The 19713-nt window shown below is 48.3% G+C and overlaps 1 protein-coding gene across 6 annotated transcripts in view; it reads right to left on the bottom strand.

Moving 5' to 3' along the window:
* Window positions 1-19713, bottom strand: part of LDLRAD3 (low density lipoprotein receptor class A domain containing 3) — a 182911-nt gene that overhangs the window by 114767 nt on the left and 48431 nt on the right. For 5 of the 6 annotated variants that reach the window (XM_065592767.1, XM_065592769.1, XM_065592770.1 and 2 more), the window contains one exon: window positions 5667-5813. The exons of the other annotated variant lie outside the window; for it this stretch is intronic. In XM_065592767.1, coding sequence (XP_065448839.1) covers window positions 5667-5813 — 147 coding nt within the window. The remainder of the gene's footprint in view (window positions 1-5666; window positions 5814-19713) is intronic. 6 annotated transcript variants of the gene reach the window in all.

Below are 19713 nucleotides of genomic sequence, written 5' to 3'. Positions count from 1 at the left end.
GCCCCAAAGAACTCCCATCAGTCTGCCACTGATCACAGGCTATGCTCACCATCTCCCCACCCTCCTCCTTTCATACAACCCTTTTAGGGTCCCATATCAGTACTGGCTGATAATCATGCACAACCAATCAAAGGCATTTCTTAATCAACTCCAAGCAACAGATGATGTACCGCCTGCCCTTGGGGGGCGGAGGGGGAACCTCCCTGTCTTTGTCAGATGTGAAAAGGTGTGATGCCTCTACCCCAACAGAAGTGATGTCAGATGTCTGCCCTCATTGCAGGGACAGCCATGGAAACAGGAGGGGATTGTGGCTGGGCTGAGGTAAATGACGTGTCTTGAGAGTAAATGATGGAGTGAGTTCCTTTGCAAAAACAACAAGGAGTCCGGTGGCACCTTAAAGACCAACAGACTTATTTGGGCATAAGCTTTCGTGGGTAAAAAAACCTCACTTCTTCAGATGCACTAATACGGCTACCTCCCGATACTTGACACTATGCAAGTTCCTTAGCAAGAACCTCTGCAGTTTGCACTGCACTAGGAGCCACCAGACTAAGGGCTTGGCTACACTTTCAAGTTAGAGCACATTAAAGCAGTCCCGGGCGCCCTAACTCCTGAGGTGTCCATACTGACAAGGCACATAGAGCACTGGAACTCTGCAGCTGGAGCGCTCCTGGTAATCCACCTCCACGAGAAGAATAAAGCTTACTGTGCCCCAGCTGAAATGCCTGAGCATCACTGTGGACAAGGTGTTGCATTAGTGCGCTGTGATTGGCATCAGGAAACATCCCATAATCCCCTGAAGTCAAGTGGCCACTTTTCTCATTGTTTTGAAATCAGCTGCAGGCATGCAGATATCCCCTTTCAAAGCTCCATTTCTGACATCCAGCATGCTTATCTGCCCTGGGACAAAAGAAACTATTAGTGTGGAATGCTGCTGTTGTGAGCGTGAGAGAGAGAGGTGGGGAAAGAGGGGTCTGCTGCTGTCTGAACTTACAAGACAGCATGCTGACACACTCTCTGCCCCCCAAACACATTGTCTCTCCCCCCACATACACACAACACACTCCCTGTCACACTCCAACCCTCGCCCCATTTGAAAAGCATGTTGCAGCCACTTGCAGACTGGGATAGCTACCACAATGCACTGCGCTTTGTGGTGTTGCAAGAGCTGCGAATGTGGCCATGACACTGCGCTTGCAGCTGACAGTGTAAACACATGGGAGCGTTTTCCCTGCTGCAGTCTCCAAAGGCTGGTCTAACTCCTATCGTTCTACATCTGCAAGTGTAGCCATGCCCTAGGATAAGGGAAAACCCTGGTCCCTTAAAGCTCTTTGGATATATTACCTGATTGTTTGTGTGAAGATCTATTTATCTGAATCCCTAAACCTATGAGTGTCTCCCTTCCCCTTTGGCTTATGTGACCTGTCAACAGCAGGCCAGGGCAGCATATGAATCACTTGCTCTCCCAGTCTCTTGTCTTCATGCTAATTTTACACTTATGCAACAGATCAGGTGGAAGATAAAGGTGTGGGAAGAGGGAAGAATGGCCTAATTACCTCTTTGTTTGGGCCGGGTTAAAGGGACACAGCCAAAAATACTGGCTAATCCTATCAAACTGGATGACCTTATTTAAATGAAAAAAAGATCCAAAGAAGGACAATTCTGCTGACAACCAAATGCATAGTGGCAGCATAACTTAGATCAGCGTGTCTCATTCTAATCAGTCTGGAAAAAATGATTTTATGAACTTTGGTTTTGAGGCGATTTAAATTTTATTGTCTGTTACTGTGTTCATCATCATCTGCCTCACACTGGATCCAGCCAATTCTTCATAATAAGAGAGCATTTGAATGGAGGTGGGACAAGGCACATTTGGCTATTACCAATTCATGAACAAATGAATGCTAACTCCAGCCCTGCGCTCTTTCATTAGGAGTCTCTATATTTGCATCTGGGGGGAAATGACAGTTTTCAGGCAATAGATAGCAAAACCTCCTAGACCGCGTCCTATAAATACTTAGGTTTTAAAAATGCCTTCTTTCAACCAGCTTTAAGATGCCAATTTTGGTCTGGCAACCTGTGGGCTGGGAGCACATTTAGCACTTGGAAGGTTGGTGTAATAGGGAGTGTCATGTCCCCCTAGTGACAACTCCTGCATTGCTAATTAATGAGCATGCTAAACTCAGAAGGAAATCCAAGCCACTCTGGTCCTACAGTAGAGCCCAGAGGCTCCAACTGAAATCAGGGCCCCATTGTGCTAGGTGTTGGAGAGTCATGTGGGGTAGGAATCATCTTACTAAGGCCACATCTACACTACCCGCTGGATCGGCGGGTAGTAATCCATCTATCAGGGATCAATTTATCGCGTCTCGTCTAGACACGATAAATCGATCCCCGAATCGACGCCCGTACTCCACCTCAGCAAGAGTAGTAAGCGGAGTCGACGGGGGAGCCACGGCGGTCGACTTGCCGCCGTGAGGACGGCCAGATAAGTCAAACTAAGATACTTCAACTTCAGCTACGCAAATAGCGTAGTTGAAATTGCGTATCCTAGATCAATCCCCTGCCGCCCCGAGTGTAGACCAGCCCTAAGAGCTTAACACCTAAATTGCCAAGAGAAAGTATTATCCTCATTTTACAGGATGAGGAACTGAGGCCCAGTCCTGCACCTGAACCACAAAACGTGCTTAGGTAGACAGATGCTGCAATTCAGGTCTGATGTTTTAGAATCATAGAATAACAGGGTTGGAAGGGACCTCAGGAGGTCATCTAGTCCAACCCCCTGCCCAAAGCAGGGCCAATCCCCAACTAAACCATCCCAGCCAGGGCTTTGTCAAGCCTGACCTTAAAAACTTCTAAGGAAGGAGATTCCACCACCTCCCTAGGTAACCCATTCCAGTACTTTACTACCCTCCTAGTGAAAAAGTTTTTCCTAATATCCAACCTAAACCTCCCCCACTGCAACTTGAGACCATTACTCCTTGTTCGGTCATCTGGTACCACTGAGAACAGTCTAGATCCATCCTCTTTAGAACCCCCTTTCAGGTAGCTGAAAGCAGCTATCAAATCCCCCCTCACTCTTCTGCAGATTAAATGAGCCCAGTTCCCTTAGCCTCTCCTCATAAGTCATGTGCTCCAACCCCCTAATCATTTTCGCTGCCCTCCGCTGGACTCTCACCAATTTATCCACATCCTTTCTGTAGTGGGGGGCCCAAATCCGGACGCAATACTCCTGATGTGGCCTCACCAGTGCCAAATAGAGGGGAATAAACACTTCCCTCGATCTGCTGGCAATGCTCCTACTAATGCAGCCAAATATGCAGTTAGCATTCTTGGCAACAAGGGCACACTGTGGACTCATACAGCTTCTCGTCCACTGTAACCCCTAGAACCTTTTCTGCAGAACTGCTGCCTAGCCATTCGGTCCCTAGTCTGTAACAGTGCATGGGATTCTTCCGTCCTAAGTGCAGGGCTCTGCACTTCTCCTTATTGAACCTCAGATTTCTTTTGGCCCAATCCTCTAATTTGTCTAAGTCCCGCTGTATCCTATCCCTACCCTCCAGCGTATCTACCACTCCTCTCAGTTTAGTGTCTTCTGCAAACTTGCTGAGGGTGCAATCCCACACCATCCTCTAGATCATTAATGAAGATATTGAACAAAACCGGCCCCAGGATCGACCCTTGGGGCACTCCGCTTGATACCGGCTGCCAACTAGGCATGGAGCCATTGATCACTACCTGTTTAGCCTGACGATCTAGCCAGCTTTCTATCCACCTTATAGTTCATTCATCCAGGCCATACTTTAACTTGCCAGCAAGAATACTGTGGGAGACCGTATCAAAAGCTTTGCTAAAGTCAAGGATTAACATGTCCACTGCTTTCCCCTCATCCACAGAGTCAGTTATCTCATCATAGAAGGCAATTAGTTAGTCAGGCATGACTTGCCCTTGGTGAATCTATGCTGACTGTTCCTGATCATTTTCCTCTCCTCTAAGTGCTTCAGAATTGATTCCTTGAGGACCTGCTCCACGATTTTTCCAGGGACTGAGGTGAGGCTGACTGGCCTGTAGCTCCCCGGATCCTCCTTCTTTCCTTTTTTAAAAGATGGGCACTATATTAGCCTTTTTCCAGTCATCCGGACCTCCCCCAATCACCATGAGTTTTCAAAGATAATGGCCAATGGCTCCACAATCACATCCGCCACTCCTTTAGCACCCTCGGATGCAGCGCATCCGGCCCCATGGACTTGTGCTCGTCCAGCTTTTCTAAATAGTCCCGAACTACTTCTTTCTCCACAGAGGGCTGGTCACCTCCTCCCCATGCAGTGCAGCCCAGTGCAGCAGTCTGGGAGCTGACCTTGTTCATGAAGATAGAGGCAAAAAAAAGCATTGAGTACATTAGCTTTTTCTACATCCTCTGTCACTAGGTTGCCTCCCTCATTCAGCAAGGGGCCCACACTTGACTTTCTTCTTGTTGCTAACATACCTGAAGAAACTCTTCTTGTTACTTTTAACATCTCTTGCTAGCTGCAACTCCAAGTGTTATTTGGCCTTCCTGATTTCACTCCTGCATGCCTGAGCAATATTTTTATACTCCTCCCTGGTCATTTGTCCAAGCTTCCACTTCTTGTGAGCCTCTTTTTTGTGTTTAAGATCAGCAAGGATTTCATCGTTAAGCCAAGCTGGTCGCCTGCCATATTTACTATTCTTTCTACACATCAGGATGGTTTGTTCCTGCAACCTCAATAAGGATTCTTTAAAATACAGCCAGCTCTCCTGGACTCCTTTCACCCTCATGTTATTCTCCCAGGAGATCCTGCCCATAAGTTCCCTGAGGGAGCCAAAATCTACTTTTCTGAAGTCCAGGGTCTGTATTCTGCTGCTCTCCTTTCTTCCTTGTGTCAGGATCCTTAACTCGACCATCTAATGGTCACTGCCTCCCAGGTTCCCATCCACTTTTGCTTCACCTACTAATTCTTCCCTGTTTGTGATCAGCAGGTCAAAAAGAACTCTGCCTCTAGTTGATTCCTCCAGCACTTGCACCAGGAAATTGTCCCCTACACTTTCCAAAACTTCCTGGATTGTCTGGGCACCACTGTATTGCTCTCCCAGCAGATATCAGGGTGACTGAAGTCTCCCATGAGAACCAAGGCCTGTGATCTAGTAACTTCTGCTAGTTGCCGGAAGAAAGCCTCGCCCACCTCATCCCCCTGGTCTGGCGGTCTATAGCAGACTCCCACCAGGACATCACCCTTGTTGTTCACACTTCTAAACTGTAAAGACTGTAAGCCAGCAAGATGATTACGTATCATTTGAAGCTGCTTCAACAGTTCAGTCTATCAGAGGGAGAAAAAATTAAGAATCACAAAAGAAGCATGAGAGATGTGTTCACCGAATATGTGAAATAAGGTGGGGAGTTGATGAGGTGGTGAGATACAGGAACTATTCCTAATAGCAAGAGATGAAGAGGAAAAGGCTCTGATCAGGCTAGTGGCAGGATGAAAAGGTACTGTAAAGGTACATTATTTGTCACTAACAAAAGGCAAACAACAAGTCAGGGAAATGCTTCATCACTCAAAGAATATAGACCACAACATATGCAAATAATTCTATCTAACTGAGCCTCATGGTACAAAACATGTAAGATAATCACAGGGGTCACTCACGGCATTCCTTCTCGTCACTTTCATCGAAGCAGTCGGGCAGCCCATCACACTGCCAGGCCCCTGGGATACAGCGTCCGTTACTACACATGAAGTTTCCAGGAATGTTGCATTCATTTGTGAAGTTATTCCCAGGCAACAGTTGGCTCTCTGCAACAGAAGGGGGGGAAAAAACCAAACACCCAATATACAGGACCAGCTTTAACTTCACAAGGCATATCCCTGTGGTAAATGAACACATGGAGAGCCAATGATAATACTGTCCATCAATGAGATTAAACACAATGTACAGGCTACCCCTTCACAATGCTTCAAAAGGGGCTCACTATTCCCCACCTTCCAGCAGTGCCATCTTCTCCTCCTTTCCCCTTACTCCCACCCACTAGAGCAGGGCTAGCTCTTCCTTCCTAATATTTCCAGTCTAACAAGTTCATGAGAGACTACACACTGGACTCCAAATCCCCATACCTTTGTCTGATCAGTATTGTGTCTGCAGAACATATTCCTACCACCTTGAAGCTAGGTGGCATGTTAGTTAATGAATATTAACCTTTCAATTCAGTTTTAAATACAGTGCTGCTAGTCAAAATTAAAAGTGAGCTTTCTAATCTAGTTCCCTGGCATACATCTGTTCACATGCTAGTATGGCAGTTGGCACATTAAGGCAGCCTGCCAAGGAGAGGGAGTTCAGTACTAGAATGGCAGGAATGCTGCAGATCAGGATAGAAGCATGTTGGAGAAGTTTAGCGCTACATTTAACATGAGACACTCTAACCAGTAATATCAGTCAAGCTCTTGCATTTTTATGCACTGAAGCTCACAAATGCAATCATCACCGAGAGAGCTAAACTCCAATGAAGGAAGATGATACGGGGAGTATGCAAATACGTAATTAGGAAAGTGGTTAGTTTGCAGGTCAAAAATGAAGATTCAGGGATAGGGTTCCCCCTCCCACACCCCAGGGGAAAGGCAAGTTCTCCAAAGCTGCATTTCAGGTCTGAAACGGAACAACAAGTGACAGTACAGGATGGGATATGGAGGATTTCCTTTTCCTCATCCCTGTCTTTCTCCCTACCCTGCCCCTCCTTAAACTCCTTGCCCAGCCAGGCCCCAACTCTGGATGAGAAGGTGAGGTAGGGATGGTGGACAATCAGACTCTTCCCGAAATCCCTAGCATTTTTCCCTAATTTTATTCTTGCAAATGGCTGAGCTGTTTTTGTTGAAACTTCCCCCCTCAAAATTCAGCCTGCAGCAGACACCCATTCAGCCTGAACCATTAATGATTGGCAAAGTTATAAGCAACTGATAATCAGGTCTTATAATTAGGGCCCTACCAAATTCCCAGCCGTGAAAAACGTGTCAAGGACCATGAAATCTGGTCTCACCCCGTGAAATCTGGTCTTTTGCATGCTTTTACCCTATACTATGCAGATTTCACAGGGGAGACCAGCATTTCTCAAATTGGGGGCTCTGACCCAAAAGGGAGTTGCAGGGGGCGGGGAGGTGTCGCAAGATTATTTTAAGAGGTGTTGCGGTATTGCCAACCTTACTTCTGTGCGCCTTCAGACCTGGGCAGCTGGAGTGGCAGCGGCTGTTGGCCAGGTACTCAACATTGAAGGCAGCACCCCACCAGCAGCAGCATAGAAATAAGGGTGGCAATACCATACCATACCACCCTTACGTCTGCATTGCTGCCGACAGCGGCGCTGCTTTCAGAGCTGGCCACAGTGCTGCTGCTGACAGCAGCTCAGAAGTAAGGATTGCATGGTACGGTATTGCCACCCTTACTTCTGCGCTGGGCCCTTGGTCAGCAGCCGCCACTCTCCAGCTGCCCAGCTCTAAAGGCAGCAGCGCAGAAGTAAGGGTGGCAATACCACAACCCCCCCACTACAATAACATTGTGACTCCCTCCCCACAACTCCTTTTTGGGTCAGGACCCCTACAACTGCAGCACTGTGAAATTTCAGATTTAAATACCTGAAATCATGAAATTATTATTTTTAAAATCCTATGACCATGAAACTGACCAAAATGGACCGTGAATTTGGTAGAGCCCTACTTATAACGGGACAGATTGGGCAGCTTTAACTACAGGCTCCGCTACTAACTCTGTCTCCAGGGCTGTATAAAAAAAGCAGCCGCCACTGAGAACACAACAGACCCAATCAGACCATTCCTTTTCTGTTTTTACCAATTTCATCCAAACCTTCTCTTTCACTCCCTACTTCACTGCTTTCCTGTTCAAGTGAAACAGATTTAACTCACCTCACCTCCCAGTGCAGAAATGCTGCTATTTAGCACACGCTGGAAAGAGTCCCCAAGCTCAGTGCTTACTCACTCTAGCCTTGTCTTAACCAAGGAAAGCATCCATTGCTGACAGTGGCATTGGACAAGTCAATTCAACTCTGGGAATAATTTGTTTTAAACAAGAATCATAGAATATCAGGGTTGGAAGGGACCTCAGGAGGTCATCTAGTCCAACCCCCTGCTCAGAGCAGGACCAATCCCCAGACAGATTTTTGCCCCAGATCCCTAAATGTCCCACTCAAGGATTGAACTCACAACCCTGAGTTTAGTAGGCTAATGATCAAACCACTGAGCTATCCATCCCCCCTAAATATATGGAGATATACTTATCTCCTAGAACTGGAAGGGACCCTGAAAGGTCATCGAGTCCAGTCCCCTGCCTTCACTAGCAGGTCCAAAAACTGATTTTGTCCCAGATCCCTAAGTCGCCCCCTCAAGGATTGAACTCACACTGACTATCCCTCCCCCTTAATTAAAAATGGTTTGTCCTGGGCTATCCTGCAGGGAAAATTGTGTGTACCAGCAGTTCAACTGCAGCAGGGCACATGACTAGGGCAGAGCCTTAGAGCACTGTCATAGGCCTTGTCTACACTGCCACTTACAGCGCTGAAACTTTCGTTGCTTGGGGGTGTGAAAAAACACCCCCTTGAGCGATGCATGTTTCAGCGCTGCAGAGTGCCAGTGTAGACAGTGCTACAGAACTGGGAGCTATTCCCCTCGCGGAGGTGGTTTTATTACAATGCTAGGAGAGCTCTCTCCCAGCACTGGAGCCGCGACTACACAGCCATGTTAAGGCGCTGCCAGACACCCATAGACACAACAAGTTTGGCATTCTAATGCTCAACCACCAAGTCAACTTTTATTGTCATTTAAGTCATTTCTCTCATCACTGATCTGTATCTGCTTAGCAATAATGCAGAAGGTGAAAACGATCTGTCAATATTACAGCAACCCTCTATTAGCGAACAGCCACCACTGTGCTAATAATACAACACATATGCCTGCAACCGAAGAGAACCTATAACAATCATACCAACTAAGGTTTTCTTTAGCTAGGTAAAGAAATATGAAACAAGATAGCTGGAACAATTTTTCCCCCTGTGAAGGTACAGTTGATCTGTGTTCACCTTACATTTATTATACAGCATCCAGCAGTTTTAAGATTCAGCAGGATTTTTAAAATATACATTTTATAGAGAGGTCAGCACCGCATCAAAGGAACACTTTTTTTGGTAGCCAGTTGCTATTTAATTATAACAATGACAGGTATTTCTAAAGAGATCCGGGATGGAAAGAGAAAAATGTTTTACAGCTGTTAATCACTGTGAGGGGGAGTTATCCTCATTTCATAGAAAAGGAAATTAAGGCACAGAAACCTACTCGACATTAGGATTTTCTGATCTGGCATTCCCAAAAAGTGCAGATCCATGGATGACTGCATCGGAGGAAGCTGTAGAAAAGTTTCATCGTTTTTTTGCCACCATGTCATCTAATAGTTCTCAAATCACACATGGAGCTGCACCCATTTGAAACTAAGGCCTGGTCTACACTACGACTTTAATTCGGATTTAGCAGCGTTAAATCGAATTAACCCTGCAACCGTCCACACAACGAAGCCATTTAATTCAAAATAAAGGGCTCTTTACATCGATTTCTGTACTCCACCCCGACGAGCGGAGTAGCGCCAAAATCAATTTTATTTCAAATTAGGGTTAGTGTGGCTGCAATTCAATGGTATTGGCCTCCGGGAGCTATCTCACAGTGCACCATTGTGACCGCTCTGGACAGCGATATGAACTCGGATGCACTGGCCAGGTAGACAGGAAAAGCCCCGCGAACATTTGAATTTCATTTCCTGTTTGCCCAGCGTGGAGAGCACAGGTGACCACAGATAGCTCATCAGCACAGGTAACCATGCAGGCCGATAATCGAAAAAGAGCACCAGCATGGACCATATGGGAGGTACTGGATCTGATTGCTATATGGGGAGAGGATTCAGTGCTAGCAGAACTTCGTTCAAAAAGACGAAATGCAAAAAACTTTTGAAAAAAATCTCCAAGGGCATGATGGAGAGAGGCCACAATAGGGACTCAGATCAGTGCCGTGTGAAAGTCAAGGAGCTCAGACAAGCCTATCAAAAAACAAAGGAGGCAAACGGTCGCTCCCGGTCAGAGCCACGGACATGCCACTTCTACGACGAGCTGCATGCAGTTCTAGGTGGGGCCGCCACCACAACCCCACCTCTGACCGTGGATTCCGAGGCGGGGATAATCTCATCAGCTACACTTGAGGATTCTGCGGATGGGGAAGAGGAGGAGGAGGACGACGAGCTTGCAGAGAGCACCCAGCACTCCGTTCTCCCCAACAGCCAGGATCTTTTTCTCAGCCTGACTGAAGTACCCTCCCAACCACCGCGGTATCCAAGACCATGACCCCATGGAAGGGACCTCAGGCGAGTTTACCTTTTAAAATATAAAACTTGTTTTAAAAGCAAGGGTTTTTAATGATTACTTTGCCTTGAGGACTTGGGATGCATTCGCAGCCAGTACAGCTACTGGAAAAGTCTGTTAACGTGTCTGGGGATGGAGCGGAAATCCTCCAGGGACATCTCCATGAAGTTCTCCTGGAGGTACTCCAAAAGCCTTGCCACAAGGTTTCTGGGCAGTGCAGCCTTATTCCGTCCTCCATGGTAAGACACTTGACCGCGCCATGCTTGCAGCAAGTAATCTGGTATCATTGCATGACAAAGCCTGGCAGCGTATGGGCCCGGTGTTTGCTGGCATTCAAGCAACATCCGTTCTTTATCTTGCTGTGTAATCCTCAGGAGAGTGATATCGCTCATGGTAACCTGGTTGAAATACGGGAATTTAATTAAGGGGACAGAGGTGGCAGTTCCTACTGGGCTCTTTGCCTGTGGCTGAAAAGAAATCCTTCCCTGCAATTAGCCAAGCGCGCGGGGGGGGGGGGGGGGGGGGATTGGCCCAGAGCTTTTCACGTTTGGCTAGCAGGGATCTTCCCTGTTACCAGCCATGCAGTGCGGGGAGGGATAAAGCGATCATCCGGAGAATTGGATTGGGGGGGGGGGGGGGGGTTAGTTTGTTTTCTGCTGCTGAATGTTAACAGGAAAACCATAGCACTCAACGGGCTTTGCTTGGTATGTGGGAAAGGAGGGCGCAGAAGTCGAAAGACAATGGCTTACGATGGCCGCATGCAAGCCGAATTCTGTTGCCCGGACCTGCGTCTGTGATCTCTAGCAGCAAAGCCACAGGCACTCAATATTAAGAGGCAAAATGCGACCTTGCACAGAAAATCACATGTGCTATGTAATGTGAATAGTGTTGGTCACCGTGAAAGAGTATAAGCATTGTTCTGCAAAATGTATCTTTTTAAAAAATTCTCTCCTTTTTTCCCCTCCCTCCAGCAGCTGCAAATTCTTCAAGCCTCCCCCCTCCGTCCCGAAGGCTATCACAGATAAGGTGTCGGAAAAAGAAGACGCGAGATGAGATGTTCCCAGAAATCATGGAATCCACCCCCAGTGACAGAGCTCATCTGAATGAGTGGAAGGACACGGTTTCAAAGTATAGGAAAGAAGCCAGTGAATGTGAGGACATGAGGGACCAATGTGAGGACAGGAGGGACGCTCGAGATGAGAGGTGGCGGCAGGAAGATCAGAGGAGGCAGGATGCAATGCTGGGGCTGCTGCGTGAGCAAACAGACATGCTCCGGTGTCTGGTGGAGCTTCAGGAACGGCAGCAGGATAACAGAGTGCCACTACAGCCCCTGTATAACCCCTCTCCCCATGTTCCATAGCCTCCTCACCCAGACGTGTAAGAACGCGGGGGGGGGGCGGGGGAGGCTCCGTACACCTTCCCATTCCACCCCAGTGGACAGCCCAAGCAAAAGGCTGTCATTTTTTTAAACCTTTTTTTAGTGGCCTTTTCCTTCCCGCCGATCCTCCTCCCAAACCCCACCCAGGTTCCCTCCATCTTTTTATAATCTATTAATAAAGAATAAATGATTTTTAAACGATAGTGACTTTATTTGGTTTGAAAGCAAGCTGGGGGAAGGGGGAGGGTGCGTTCCTTACAGAGAATGAGTCAATAAAGGGGGTGGGTTTTCATGAAGGAGAAACAGATATTTCACACTGTAGCCTGGCCAGTCATGAAACTGGTTTTCAAAGCTTCTCTGATGCACAGTGTTTCCTGGTGTGCTCTTCTAATCGCCCTGGTGTCTGGCTGCGCGTAATCAGCAGCCAGGCGATTTGCCTCAGCCTCTCACCCCGCCATAAAGGTCTCGCCCTTACTTTCACAGAAATTGTGGAGCACACAGCAAGCAGCAATAACAATGGGGATATTGGTTTGGCTGAGGTCTGAGCGAGTCAGTAACGATCGCCAGCGACCTTTTAAACAGCCAAATGCACATTCTACCACCATTCTGCACTTGCTCAGCCTGTAGTTGAACAGCTCCTGACTCCTGTCCAGGCTGCCTGTGTATGGCTTCATGAGCCATGGCATTAAGGGGTAGGCTGGGTCCCCAAGAATAACTAACTATTGGCATTTCAACATCTCCAACGGTTATTTTCTGGTCCAAAAAGTAAGTCCCTTGCTGCAGCCCTTTAAACAGAGTAGTGTTCCTGAAGACGCGAGCATCATCCACCCTTCCCGGCCAGCCCACGTCGATGTTGGTGAAACGTCCCTTGTGATCCACAAGTGCTTGCAGCACCATTGAAAAGTACCCTTTGCTGTTTATGTCCTGGGTGCCCTGGTGCTCCGGTGTCAAGATAGGGATATGGGTTCCATCTATCGCCCCACCACAGTTAGGGAATCCCATTGCAGCAAAGCCATCCACTATGACCTGCACATTTCCCAGAGTCACTACCTTTCGTAGCAGCACTTCAGTGATTGCTTTGGCTACTTGCATCACAGCAGCCCCCACAGTAGATTTGCCCATTCCAAATTGATTCCCGACTGACCGGTAGCTGTCTGGCGTTGCAAGCTTCCACAGGGCTATCGCCACTCGCTTCTCAACTGTGAGGGCTGCTCTCATCTTGGTATTCTGGTGTTTCAGGGCAGGGGACAGCAAGTCAGAGTTCCATGAAAGTGCCCTTACGCATGCGAAAGTTCCACAGCCACTGGGAATCATCCCACACCTGCAACACTATGCAGTCCCACCAGTCTGTGCTTGTTTCCCTTGCCCAGAATCGGCGTTCCATGGATAGAACCTGCCCCATTAACAACATGATCTCCTAAGCACCGGGGCCCGTGGTTTGACAGAATTCAAACCATGTCCATGTCCATGTCCTCATCACGCTTGTCGCTGCGCTGCCGTCGCCGCTGCCTCCTCGCCTCATTTTTCTGGTCCTGGCTCAGCATAAACTCCACAAGAACGCGCGAGGTGTTTACAATGTTCATGACTGCTGTCTTGCGCTGAGCGGGCTCCATGCTTGCCGTGGTATGGAGTCTGCAGTGTTCACCCAGGAAAAAAGGCGCGAAATGGTTGTCTGCTGTCCGTTGCTTTCATGCAGGGAGGAAGGGAGGGGTGAGGCTGTACCCAGAACCACCTGCAACAATGTTTTTTGTCCCATCAGGCACTGGGATCTCAACCCAGAATTCTAATGGGCGGGGGAGACTGCGGGAACTATGGGATAGCTACCCACAGTGCAACGCTCCAGAAATCGACGCTAGCCCCGGAACATGGACGCACACCGCTGAATTAATGTGCTTAGTGTGGCCACATACATTCGACTTTATACAATCTGTTTCCCAAATTCGAATTATATAAATTCGGATTAATCCCGTAGTGTAGACATACCCAAAAATCCTGGTGTAGACACAACCAGAGCAAGTGACTCATTACAGGAAGTCTGTGGAAGAGCTAGGAACAGAACCCAAGTCTCCCAACTCCCAGACTTTTGCATTAACCACAGACCCATCTTTCCTCTCTAAAGATCATGGAATTTCAGAGGAAGAAAGCTTGTCAGATGCATTTCCAACGTACATGATACAAAGACAGTGGTCTTACAGACTCTGGAGCCCCTTGAGGAGAGAGAGGGTCGAAAGCCCAACATCTGCTTCTAGTTTTATTTGTATTTTTCCTGAAAATAAACTGGCCATGTTCCTCAGACTCATTTCAAAGCTACCACATTACTAAAGGAAATCTCATTGAGAGAGAAACCTTTGAACATTCTTACAATCCCACTTTAATAAATCGACTATAATTGCCCTTTCCTGAATAGACTAGGACATTCTGAGAACAGCCATCAAATCCCATCCATTGCCCAGTAAAATATTTATAGACTGTTCTATGGCACCCACTGAACTTATCCTCACAACCACCCTTTCAGGCAGGGATGTATTACCAAAGGGGAAACGGAGATACCGAGGGATTAAGTTATTTGCCTGAAGTCACACAAGCGGTTTGTTGCAGGGGTAGGATTAGAACAGAGATCTCCTTAATTCCAGTCCAATATCTAGACTACCAACCAACTGCTTTCTAAGATGCCCCATATCAACTGCTAGAAAAGTCAGAGGTTACGAGCTGAAGCATTTAAATCATATACTAAATGTATCTAGATATTCATTATTCAGATTACTCCACCTCTAAAGAATCCAATTGTGGACATAGAGCTGTCAAAACAATTCCACATGTGGAATAGTTTAAGTTACAGTTCGCTTTTTGCTTACTGGCTTTAAAAATCCCCTCACTCTTCTCTACTGAATCAACTTCAAAAAACCCCAAAGCCCATAAGGAAAGCCTCAATCCAGTTGTTGCTTCTCAACCCTTGGGAATGTGATGCTCTTGCCGATCGCCTTCCACCTCACCCAAGGCACAGCCTGCTGGATAATTCAGAGGGAGGTGCCACAGAAAGGACCAAATTAGATCACCCAGTTTAATTCCCTGTAGGGATGAACCAGGGTTTAAAATACAGTCCTTACAGATGTCAGCTTTTGTGCAGCCTATTGGCAATGGTAGAAATTCCTTCGGTCTGGCAGAGTCATCTTTCCAATAGCTGACATACTTACCCTGCAGCCTCTCTTGTTCCGAATCCAAACTAAACACTAGATGCATGGATATGTTCAGTTAAAAAAAAAAAAAAGAAGAAAAGCAAAAGTGGCCCATTTTCACTGCAACACATTGCTCACTTTAAAAAAAGCACACCATCTGGGCTGAATAAAAAGGGCCTCATGTTTCATTTTAAAAGGGGATTGGATGAGAGAAGCCAGTCTGGTTTAAACAGCTACTTCCAAAAAATGCTGGCATCTAAATATTGAATACTTGCTAAAAAAGCTTGAAGAATACAGCAGCAATTCCCACTCCCCCCAAAAATAAGCCACCTTTGAGCACTCTACTTTCTATCATCACAGCCAGAAACGGATATTTCTGACATGGTACCTTTAGCCTGAAAGGTTCCAACGCCCGTTAAAAACTACAGAACATATAGCATCACTGAAATGCAGCTACCTCTGGGGTGAAAGGTACAGTGCAATAACTAGAGTTAGCAACATTTTGGGCCAAGGATATCAGGACAAACTACTGCAAGAAGTTCAATAAGATCTTTAAACATCTACCTAGAGTAGGTCAGAGTTTCTAAGGTCTCTTCCAAAATATCTACACACAGTAAATATGGTGAAACTCAGGGTATGTCTATGTTGTACTCCTGCGGGATTTTGCACCACTGTGCATGCACAGAATTCATGTCCCCTGCAGATTTCTTGGCTTCCCTGCAGAAAAATGACTTTCTGACAGGGAAGCTGCAAGAGCAGTCATACACCACTCCCTAGTAGCGCAGGTACATCGTTTCAGGCACCCAGAGCAGCCGGCGGAGAAATAAATAACTGCAAGGCTGGGGACACCCCAGCCAGTGGCTCCTGCCCTGAGCCAGGATCAGCTGCTAGTCCCAGCTGGGCTGGAAGCAGGAGAAGATGGGACTTCCTCTTCCCCTGCAAAGGGTGGCTGGGGCTATGTCAGACCCACCCCCAGAAACCTCCCCCAGCTGCAGGAAGCTCAGCATCCTCTCCCGCTTGCTGCCCCCATCACTCCTCGGCTGCGGGGGAAGGGGTCATTGTACAGGGAGCTGATTCCCATCTTCCCAACCTTCCATACTCAGACACCCCTGCCAAGCCTCATCCCATATACCCAGAACACCCCCTAGCACTCCAGACCCAAACCCCACCCCACTGAACCTCAACCCCTGAATCCGGAGCCCCCTGCCTCCAGATCCTCACCTCTGCACCCCAGACCACCCCCCCCACTCAGCTCCCTGCTCTCAAACCCTGACCCTGACAAGCCCCTCCCCCCCACACCACCTTGAGGTCCCACATCCAGACATCCACATTACTGATTCCCCAACTGCACCCAGACCCCCACACACACACCAAGCCCCATTCCCCCAGCACACAGACTCCTATGCTGAGCTCCAATCACCTTCAACTGGAAGCCCTGGCAGAGTCCCATTGCCCCGTACCTGGAACCCCCACAACGAGCCTCTGTGCATCCAGATCCCCCCCACCCAGATTGCCTGCACCCAGATTGTCCCACACAGAATCCTCTCACCCCACTCCTGGATCCCCCCCACACTGAGCCTCTTCACACTTGAATCTGCCTGGTTACGTCTGCCTGCCCCACACCTGGTGCAGAGGGGCAGGGCCCCCGGATGTTTCTGGGGCAGGCTCAGGCCTTGTGCTGTGTCAGGGTCAGGTGCAAACTCACCGCTGAGTCCGTGACCCAGGGGTGGGGGCGGGGAGGCTGCAGGGTGATCTCCCACCTTCGTGCAGCCAGTGGCTTGTGCTCCCCACTGCCATGCTGGAGCCTCTGCAGTTATTTATTGACAAATAAAACTTGCAGAATTTTAAAATATTGTGCACAGAATTTTTAATTTTTTGGCACAGAATGCCCTCATTAGTAACACTGCAAGAAAAGATCCATGGTAGCAAATCTCAACGCCCATGTCAACTGACTCCAACTCGCAGGGCTCACGCTATGGGGCTAAAAATAGCAGTGTAGATATTCAGGTTCGGGCTCTAAAAGTCACCGGGTTTCAGGGGCTGGGCCCAGCCCAAGCCCAAATGTCTACACTGCTGTTTTTAGCCCTGTAGTGGTTCTCACACTTTTGGATTGGTGACCCCTTTCACATAGCAAGCCTCTGAGTGCGACCCCCCCTTATAAATTAAAGACACTTTTTAATATATTAACACCATTCTAAATGCGGGAGGCGAATTGGTTTGGGGTAGCGGCTGACAGCTCATGACCCCCCATGTAATAACCTTGTGACCCCCTGAGGGGTCCCAACCCCCAGTTTGAGAACCCCTGCTGTAGCAGGACCCTAAGTCAGTTTAACCACGATCTGAAACTCACCATGTGGGGCACCTTTTTTTTTTTGCACAGTATAGACAAACACTCAGACTTCAGTGTTAACTCAGCCCTTCGTCCACGGTGGATGTTAACCTCCTGTTTCAGGAGTCTAAATATTCCAAACCCAATGCTTTAACCTCTAATCTATCTCCTAGCGCTATGTCAATTGGGTCAACATCTTTGACTCAGAATCATACAAGATTAGGGTTGGAGGAGACCTCAGGAGGTCATCCAATCTAACCCCCTGCTCAAAACAGGACAAACCTTAACTAAATCATCCCAGCCAGGGCTTTATCAAGTCAGGCCTTAAAAACCTCTGAGGATAGAGATTCCACCACCTCCTTAGGTAACCCATTCCAGTGCTTCACCACCCTCCTAGTGAAATAGTTTTTCCTAATAGCCAACCTAGACCTCCCCCACTGCAACTTGAGACCATTGCTTCTTGTTCTGTCATCTGTCACCACTGAGAACAGCCTAGCTCAGAGGTGGGCAAACTACGCCAGCGGGACTGTCCGGCCCTTGAGATCCCGGCCAGGGAGGCTAGCCCCCAGCCCCTCCCCTGCTGTCCCCCTGCCCCCGCAGCCTCAGCTCACCGTGCTGCCAGCGCTCTGGATGTCAGAGCTGTGAGCTCCTGCCGGGCAGTGCAGCGGGCTCCGGGCGACGCAGCTGCCGGACATGCTGCTGAGCAGCATGGTAAGGGGGTGAGGAATGGGGGGGTTGGACAAGGAGTCCCGGGGGGCAGTCAGGGGACAGGGAACAGGGGTTAGGATAGGCATGGGAATCCTGGGGACGGGGGGCCTGTCGGGGTGTGGGGGTGTGGATAGGGGGCGGGGCAGTCAGGGGACAGGGAGCAGAGGGGGTTGGGTGGGGTCCCGAGAGGGAGCAGTCAGGGGTGGGGGGTCCCGGGAGGCAGCAGTCAGGGGACAAGAAGCGGGGAGTAGGGGGTTGGATGGATGGAGGGTTGTAAGCGGGCAGATGGGGCCAGGGGCCAGGCTATTTGGGGAGGCACAGTCTTCCCTACCCAGCCCTCCATACAGTTTTGGCACCCACCCCTGGCCTAGCTCCATCCTCTTTGAAACCCCCCTTCAGGTAGTTGAAGGTTGCTATCAAATCCCGCCTCACTCTTCTCTTCTGCAGACTAAATAACTCCAGTTCCCTCAGCCTCTCCTCATAAGTCATGTGCTCCAGCCCCCTAATCATTTTCATTGCCCTCCGCTGGACTCTCACCAATTTCCTTTCTGTACTGGGGGGGCCCAAATCTGTACGCAATACTCCTGATGTGGCCTCACCAGTGCCAAATAGAGGGGAATAAACACTTCCCTCGATCTGCCAGCAATGCTCCTACTAATGCAGCCCAATATGCCGTTAGTCTTCTTGGCCCTGAGGTCCCTTCCAACCCTGATATTCTATGATTCTATAACAAGGCACACTGTGGACTCATATACAGCTTCTCATCCACTGTAATCCCCAGGTCCTTTTCTGCAGAACTGCTGCTTAGCCAGTCAGTCCCCAGCCTGTAACAGTGCATAGGATTCTTCCATCCTAAGTGCAGGCCCCTGCTCTTGTCCTTGTTGAACCTCATCAGATGTCTTTTGGCCCAATCCTCCAATTTGTCTACGTCACTCTGGACCCTATCCCTATCCTCCAGTTTATCTACCACTCCCCCCAATTTAGTGTCATCTGCAAACTTGCTGAGGCTGCAATCCATCCCATCATCTAGATCATTAATGAAGATGTTGAACAAAACCGGCCTCAGGACCTACCCCTGGGGCACTCCGCTTGATACTGGCTGCCAACTAGGCATCGATCCATTGATCACTACCCATTGAGTCCGACAATCTAGCCAGCTTTCTCTCCACCTTATAGTCCATTCATTCAATCAATCCATACTTCTTTAACTTGCTGGCAAGAATACTGTGGGAGACTGTATCAAAAGCTTTGCTAAAGTCAAGATATATCACACATCCACTGCTTTCCCCATATCCACAGAGCCAGTTATCTCCTCATAGAAGGCAATCAGGTTGGTCAGACATGACTTGCCCTTGATGAATCCAGGTTGACTGTTCCTGATCACCTTCCTCTCCTCCAAGTGCTTCAAAATGGATTCTTTGAGGACCTGTTCCATGATTTTTCCAGGGACTGAGATGAGGCTGACTGGTCTGTAGTTCCCCGGATTCTCCTTCTTCCCTTTTTTAAAGATGAGCACTATGTTTGTCTTTTTCCAATCGTCCGGGACCTCCCCCAATCGCCAGAAGTTTGCAGAGCCATTGGCCATTATCATTGAAATCACATCAGACAACTCCCTCAGCACCCTCGGATGCATTAGATCCAGACCCATAGACTTGTGCATGTCCAGCTTTTCTAACCTTAACCTATTCTTTCACCACTGAGG

Source organism: Chrysemys picta, chromosome 4 (genome assembly GCF_011386835.1).
Source record: "Chrysemys picta bellii isolate R12L10 chromosome 4, ASM1138683v2, whole genome shotgun sequence".
NCBI lineage: Eukaryota > Metazoa > Chordata > Testudines > Emydidae > Chrysemys > Chrysemys picta.
The sequence above is the reverse complement of the archived record's forward strand: the minus strand, read 5'-3'. Positions and strand labels throughout refer to the sequence as shown.